The sequence below is a fragment of the Aptenodytes patagonicus genome, chromosome 20 (genome assembly GCF_965638725.1).
Source record: "Aptenodytes patagonicus chromosome 20, bAptPat1.pri.cur, whole genome shotgun sequence".
NCBI classification, from domain to species: Eukaryota; Metazoa; Chordata; class Aves; order Sphenisciformes; family Spheniscidae; genus Aptenodytes; species Aptenodytes patagonicus.
Genome location: NC_134968.1, coordinates 1,026,087 through 1,033,293, shown reverse-complemented (window position 1 = coordinate 1,033,293; position 7,207 = coordinate 1,026,087). Strand labels below are relative to the sequence as shown.

Here is a 7,207-nt window from a genome sequence, read left to right as displayed (position 1 = left end):
CGGGGAGCTCAGAGGAGCTGCGAGAGGTGTCAGTGGTCCCTGCACCATCCACGGGGAGAACAGGGGGTCCCTAAGAGGTGACCTGGGAAGCCCCAAGTGTTAACTGCGGGCTGTGTCTGTCCCTACCCTTCTTAGGCATCTGAGCTCGAGCTGTGCAACACCTGCCCTCATCCAGCCCCAGGGCATGGAGCACCCCTCGGGGGCACCCCTCAGGCTCATTCAAGGGTGCGGGAGCAGAGAGAGCGCAGTCTGTAGGACTGCAGAGATGCTGTGGCTGGAAGAGCCTCAGATCAGGAATCATGCCCTGTTATTTTACTTGTGGCCCGTCCGCGATGCACCACGAGGGTGTGCAGTGGCAAAGTGGTGGGAGCCGTTCTCCTGACCACAGCGCTCCTTTACTGGGTTGTGTTTATGTGTCCTTTGGTGGAATCTGAGTGGAAATGAGATCACTGTTGTCAGCAGTAAGCTTCAAAACCAAAGCCATGTCTACCACAAGTCGGTGGATGCTGAGAGTACTTTAAGCCGGCTCGCGCAGGGCTGCTGCGCTCAGGGCTGCTGCGCAGGGTGCACAGGGCAGCTGCTGCCCTGCACGTGTCGCAGAGGATTGGCTCTGCGTGGACAGGGGGGATACAGCCCCAGCCGGCACCGGGCAGAGCTGCATGGCTGCAGCATGGGGTGCCTCAAGACCGTGCATCCCTGCCCCTGCTACCTCGGCTTGTGGTGTAGATGATGTACTGCGGGGATCCTTTCAACGTTTTGAAAAAAAACTGAATTCTCACTTATCTCCCCATAAAATCCAGGCAGATTTTCTGGAAAGGGGTCTTAAAACTGTGTGGCCAGCTTTATTCTTACACACATTCAGTAGCGTTTCTCTGAATCATCCCATTGATTTAGAAGTTGGATTTATGAAGTAATAAATGTGGCAGAATCCAGCCAAGAATGTGTCTGAACTGGCTTTCCAGGAACGGCTGGGTCGGCTGACGGCAGCATGAACTGCTGCGTCAGGAGCAGCCACTGACAGCCAGGGAGTGCCAGAAATAACTCCCAGAATATTTTTAATCTTTTTGCTTGTATAGACGGTACCCACCACTTACCATCACTTGTTTTACTCACCCTTTAGCAGTGCCTTTAGAAGCAAGAATCAAACTAAGCTGAGTTTGTATTCCTGGAGGGGCGTCAGCCAGTGTATCCCTGCCACGTCTACGGCTTAATTTCATTTTACCACAAAGCTTGGTATCTGGACTGCACAGCAACTGCTGAGGCAGAGCTGGGAAGGGAGTCGTTTGCAGGGTCCTGGCTGCATGACCTGCTTTTTGTTCACTTTCTTGCTTGGACTCACGGAGTTAAAAGCTTCAGCTCTACTGTTGCTGTACATTGCAGCCGGGGAAGCTGCACTTTGCCCCGACCTGAAAGTCACAGTGCCAAATCTGAGATGAAATACAAAGACTCTCACAAGTTTCACCTCCCACGACCATGTAACCAGCTCCTTTCTAGACCTCCACCCACATCAGCTGTCTTCACTGAAGCAGCCAGGTTTCGGGTATTATAGAAATGCAGGTGTACTGGCCCCACCATCTGGGTACCAAAGATGGAGAATATTACTCCTTCCAGAGAGGAGCTTTGTCCTACAGCTCCAGGAGTGGGACAGCCTGGCTCTTCAGAGCAACAAGACAAGACCCTGGTTTGCACGAGTGCAAAGAAAAGCTTTATTTGATTTCTGAGCGCGGCACAGCACTTGGAGAAAGGGTGAGGGAAGCAGGGGTCTGATACAAAGAGAAGATGCGTTTCGTGATCTGCATAGCCACAGCACGTAAGCTGGAATCTTCTTTTGCTTTGCTATGCGAGGTTTGCAGCAAACCAGGCAGCCGTCTCAGCGGGCAGCCTGGGTGATCTGCTCACGGGAGGAAATCACCTTCCCATCCTGGACTTCCTCAAAGATTGTGCGGATTTGACGGGTAGTTACAGGTCCTAAAATGGAGAAAGAAGGAACCGTTATTTACAGGGAAGCAAGGAGAAAGTGTCTTAAAGATTTTCACGGGTAGATTTGTTATTACCAACAACTGCCTCAGAAACCCAATATAAGCACCACATTCCTACCTCTAAATACTTTATTATATAGTTTCAGTCTGCACAGATAATCTTCTGAAACATGTTTTGGTATAATATAAGAGTGGTTTATGTCAATTCACATTTTGAAAATATAATAGTAATTTTAGTAAATTAGTAAAAAGAGTCTGTGCTAAGAAGGTGGCAAAAGATATGACAGAGCTATGTGTGATCAGTGCTTCAGCCAAGACATGTTCTTACCTTCTTTCACAGGCTGTGAGACGTAGTGGGAAGACATGCTACAGGAGGAGAAAAGAGAAAGAATGGTCAGAAACGGGAAAAAAGTGAGTAGTCTCTAAGACAAAATCATTATTTAAAACCCCGCCTTTTCTTCTTGCACCAGTATGTGATTAAAATGTCTTCTGGAAACTGCCTAGGGTCAAAATGAGTGGTTAAACATTGGAACAGGCTGCCCAGGGAAGTGGTTGAGTCACCATTCCTGGACATATTTAAAAGACGTGTAGATGTGGCGCTTAGGGACATGGTTTAGTGGGCATGGTGGTGTTGGGTTGATGGTTGGACTCGATGATCTTAGAGGTCTCTTCCAACCTTAATGATTCTATGATTCTATGATTCTAAAATAGAAAGGAAGAAAATGCTAAGGATGTATGTGTGCTATGGGGATTCAGACATAAAGGCAGCACGCACCCCAGCTGCAACGAGCAGCAGTGGTACCTGCTCCTTCCCCAGGATCACACAGACACTGGAGGGATGGGAAGTGGATCTCAGGGATGCTGCAGCGCTGTGATAGCCACTGGGCTGTCCTAGACTAGTAGGACCAAAAAGGGAGACCCTGCTGCATGCCATGGGTCAGAAAATGGGCTCACAGGATCCTCCAGGGAATGCAGGTTGTTCATTTTTTATTTACTTCACTATTACCCGTCTCTTCCCGATGTGCCCTCCCAAGTGAAGCCCCTCTACGTACTGGGCGTCCTCGCCCTCCAGGAGCCGGCGGTACGTGGCGATCTCCTGCTCCAGGCGGGATTTGACGTCCAGGAGGACCCTGTACTCGTGGTTCTGGCGCTCCATGTCACACCGCAGCTCGGCCAGCTGCTCCTCCACGCTGGTGATCAGCCCCTGGAGCTGGGCCAGCTGGGTGCCGTAACGGGCTTCTGTGTCAGCCAAGGTGCCCTCCAACGCCGCTTTCTGCGTGCAGAGGAGAGGGATGGGCTCAGGGCAGGGACGGAGGGCAGGAGGGATGGAAGCACCCACGCGTCCCCTGGCCCACACTCCTGCGTGCCCCCTCCCCACAGGCAGCCGGCCCCTCATACCGTGCTGAGCTGGGACTGCAGGTCGATCTCCAGGCTCTGGATGGTGCGTCGTAGCTCTGTGATCTCCGTCTTGCCGCTCTGAAGCTGCTCCGTGTTGATGGCCACCTCCCGGTTCAGCTCTTCCGTCTGCAACAAGGCAAAACCGTGCCGTTACAGCACCATCGAGCAGGCACAGCCTCGGGTCCCACGTGCCCCGCTGCGCTGCCGGCGAGCCAGCTCACCTTGCTGAAGAACCACTGCTCGGCGTCCCTGCGGTTCTTGTCCGCCAGGCTCTCGTACTGCTCCCTCATCTCAGCCAGGATCTTGGTGAGGTCAACTCCAGGAGCAGCATCCATCTCCACGCTGATCTCTCCACCCACCTGCCCGCGCAGGGCATTCATTTCCTGGCAGAAAGGAGAAACACATCTTCAAGCAATCCAACAATCAGCATATAAGGATGTTCCTCTCAAGACAGAGTTCTTCAGGAAAGATAGCATCCTTCGGCAAGTATTTCTGGGGCAGGTCAACAAGGAGCAAACTGGTGCCTTCGCTCCACAATCACAAATAAAATAACCCAAATTCTCAAGATATCTCCATTTGAGCTAAATCTGGCTTTCTTCAGAGAATAAATCAGAGCCTGTAGTTGGCTTCATTTCTCAGGAGATAGGCCTTCCAGGCCTGAAGCCGCTAGGATTGTTAATAAAGCTCTAACAGCTACAGTGGACATTACTGAAATAACAAGTGGTGAATGGTTTTATACAGGCTCCGGAGAGGATGCGCTGTTATCCAGAATGCATCATCTCTACTTCCTTTCCAGCACTTCTCATCTTCCCTCCCAGCAGTTCAAAACTCAGCATAGTCTTAAAGGTTGGACCAGACCTCATATTTCTGGGCCCAGGCTGGACTTTCTTGAGCCTGTCTCTGTGCTCACCTCCTCGTGGTTCTTCTTGAGGTAGGCCAGCTCTTCCTTCAGGTTCTCAATCTGCATCTCCAGGTCAGCTCTGGCCAGGGTGAGCTCATCCAGGACTCTGCGCAGACCGTTGATGTCGGCCTCCACGCTCAGGCGCAGAGCCTGCTCCGTCTCAAACCTGGGAACACAAGAACAGTCACAAAAGTCGCACAGGATCTTGTCCAGCCGGGGACAGAGCACCTCAGTGCTGCTGCTGTCACCGTGTCAATACTGCGTGACCCCGACGGTGCATGGACAACCTTCTGATGGTGAATGCTAGTGAATGCGGGGGAACAACGAATAAAACAGTGTCCATCTGAGTCCGTAACATCACCTTGAGCCTGATATCACTGGGCCTTGTTACTGGGTCTGGGCTTTGTTGAGCTATACACACACAAGTTAAATGCACAGCAGAGGCCCAGTGCAAGTTCTCTGCACAGGAGAGGTCGTACCACAGGGGAACAAGCAATGGGAATAAAATAGTGAAGTTTTGGATGGAAGCAAAACAATCCCTAAATGCCTATAGATTTAGATAACCTACTGCGTTGGAAATTACACCTTCATTTTGAAGGCTTTGTTTCCACATTGCCCTTTTGGGTTTTGGGTGGGATTTTCTCCTCATTTCATCAAACATCTCTGCAGACTTTGTTCAATTTTTCCAGGAAATGTGGCTTACTTGGTCCTGAAGTCATCAGCTGTCAGCCTGGCGTTGTCAATCTGCAGGAGGAGGTTAGCATTGTCAACTGTGGCCACCAGGACCTGGAGGGTGGAAGATAAAGAAAAAGCACTAAATGAGTGTCAGGAGCTCCTCCTGGCTGACCAAGGGATAGGAACACACATGAGACTGTCAGGACAGGAATAGTTTTGGGGAAGCTTGGGGTTTCTTTAGCAGAAGTGTGTATTGAATCAGGACAAGTGAGACACAGCTGAGACTGACTGCAGGAAGGGGCTGATTACTCTGTGACCTCCCTTTCCAAAAATCCTTCAGTAAGTATTTCAAAAGGCAGCATGAAGCTATGTAAGATGTGTGAGATCTGATGACAGCATTTGTTCCCATGCTTCAGGGCATGTGCTGATTATGCAAGGGTCAAGAAGGAATCCACAGCACCGTGCAGCTCTTCTGGCAGGACAGAAGGACCAGCAGGGTGCTTGTGCTTGGCAAACCTTGTGCCCATTTGTTCAGGGATGGATTTAATTTTTTGACTGCAGAAATGGAGCAAAATGCAGTGAGCAGGTATCTACAGCTTCTGATTTTTATATTACAAAACCAGGAGCAAATAATCTGCACTGGGAGAAGATTCAAGTCAGAGTTTGGGAGGACATCAGTTATGGTGCCAAGGAGAGGGAGGGAAAATGGATTCCCTGCATCATTTGCCAGCGCTCCTGCAGCTCTGGCTGCACACAGCCTTCCTTCATGTTTACTGGGGGCAATTCATACGTAAGAAGTAACAGAGAAGAACAAAGTCAACTCTTGAGTATTTCCTCCAAAATGGGGTGGTTGGAATCAAATCAGAACCGAGAGAAATCCCCCCAGAGCTGCCTGGGTTGGTGGGTTTGCAGCAAGCCTGGCCCTGGGGTTGTGACTACCAAAAGGAAGCGAAAAACTCGTTACTGGTCAGTTCCATCTTTTTCTCTTTAGCATCTAAATCACATCAATACCGAGGAGCTGAAACAAGTTTTCAAATTCTTTGACTGAATGTTTATAAATATCACATCAACGTTTCACACTTTGCACACACCTACAACTTTCCCTGCATACTCATTTTAAACTCTCAAAAAATATGCAGTCTTGTCCCTTATTCTTCATTTTTGCATTATGTCCTTTTACATCTGCTTCTTCCAGTGAAAACCGCCATTTTTTCCATCTAGAAGGACGTAATCAAAAGCTGACATGGAGAAATCTCTGAATTTCCAGCCTGGCACTCTGCATGTGCATCTGAGACACTTTTTACGACATAGTTACTGCTTACTAATTGCAGAGGTAACAGCCAGTGTTTCTGCTTCCTCTCTGATAACAAGACGTCCCACTGTGTTAATCACAGCATCCTACCTTGTTCCTGAGCTCCTCGATAGTCCTGTAGTAGGGGCTGTAGTCACGGTCTGGACCAGGTCCCTGCTTCTTGTACCATTCCCTGATCTTGACCTCCAGGTCAGTGTTGGCCTCCTCCAGGGCACGCACTTTGTCCAGGTAGACAGCCAGGCGGTCGTTGAGGTTCTGCATCGTCTCCTTTTCGCCGGCCGGGAGGATGCCATCGCCACCTCCAAAGCCACCTCCAAAGCCACCTCCAAAGCCAGCCCCAAAGCCAGCCCCATAGCTACCCCCAAAGCCGCCACCGAGGCCCCCTCCTACGCTGCTGCAGTAGCTGCCCCCATAGCCACTTCCGAGCCCCGAGACAATGCGGGAAGAGACAGAGTAGCTGCCAGAGCCTCCGTGGACGCTGGGGGCTCTGTACCCTCCTCCCCCAACACGCACAGAGGAAAGCCTGCTGGAGCCTCCACCCAGGCCACCAAATCCCTTGAGGGAGGTGGAGGAGGAGTATTGCCTGACAGTGGTGCTCATGGCGAAGGCTGGCGGAGGCTGGAGGGCTGGAGAGAGACACCCGGCTCGGCAGCGCAGACAGCGAGTGCTCGCTTCCCTCTGGCCTGCAGCCCTTTATAGCCCGGGCAGGAGGCGTTGCCAGCACTTTTCGTCACCCTGACAGCCAGAGCCAAATTCCAGAATCATCATTTTTCTCTCCCCGATTTCACATCTTTTGTCACATCCCACTAGAAGCACTACGGCACACACAGGATCTTCTCCTTCTGCTTTAGTTCCCAGCACCCAGCTTGACTCAGACCGAAGGCTCCTTGCTCATGGCTATGTTTTAGCATTTCACTGTTGCACCTGAGACGCAGAGGTGCT

At 50.8% G+C, this 7,207-nt stretch overlaps 1 protein-coding gene across 1 annotated transcript; it reads right to left on the bottom strand.

Annotated features, from left to right (window-relative positions):
• Positions 1-1,682: 1,682 nt before the first annotated feature.
• Positions 1,683-6,987, bottom strand: LOC143169554 (keratin, type I cytoskeletal 14-like). Its single transcript, XM_076356999.1, has 8 exons — positions 6,356-6,987; positions 4,982-5,064; positions 4,288-4,444; positions 3,599-3,760; positions 3,378-3,503; positions 3,032-3,252; positions 2,308-2,345; positions 1,683-1,968 (listed from the first exon to the last, which is right to left on the bottom strand). Exons 1-8 carry the CDS (start codon positions 6,863-6,865, stop codon positions 1,871-1,873), a joined length of 1,395 nt encoding a protein of 464 aa, XP_076213114.1. The 5' UTR covers positions 6,866-6,987; the 3' UTR covers positions 1,683-1,870.
• Between the last annotated feature and the right edge of the window lie 220 nt (positions 6,988-7,207).

Coding starts and splice junctions, on each gene's coding strand:
- LOC143169554 (XM_076356999.1), bottom strand. CDS start 6,865: ATGAGCACCACTGTCAGGCAATACTCCTCCTCCACCTCCCTCAAGGGA. Junction 3,504..3,598: donor AGCAGTGGTTCTTCAGCAAG/GTGAGCTGGCTC, acceptor GCCTTGTTGCAG/ACGGAAGAGCTGAACCGGGA. Junction 2,346..3,031: donor CTGGAGGGCGAGGACGCCCA/GTACGTAGAGGG, acceptor CTCCTCCTGTAG/CATGTCTTCCCACTACGTCT.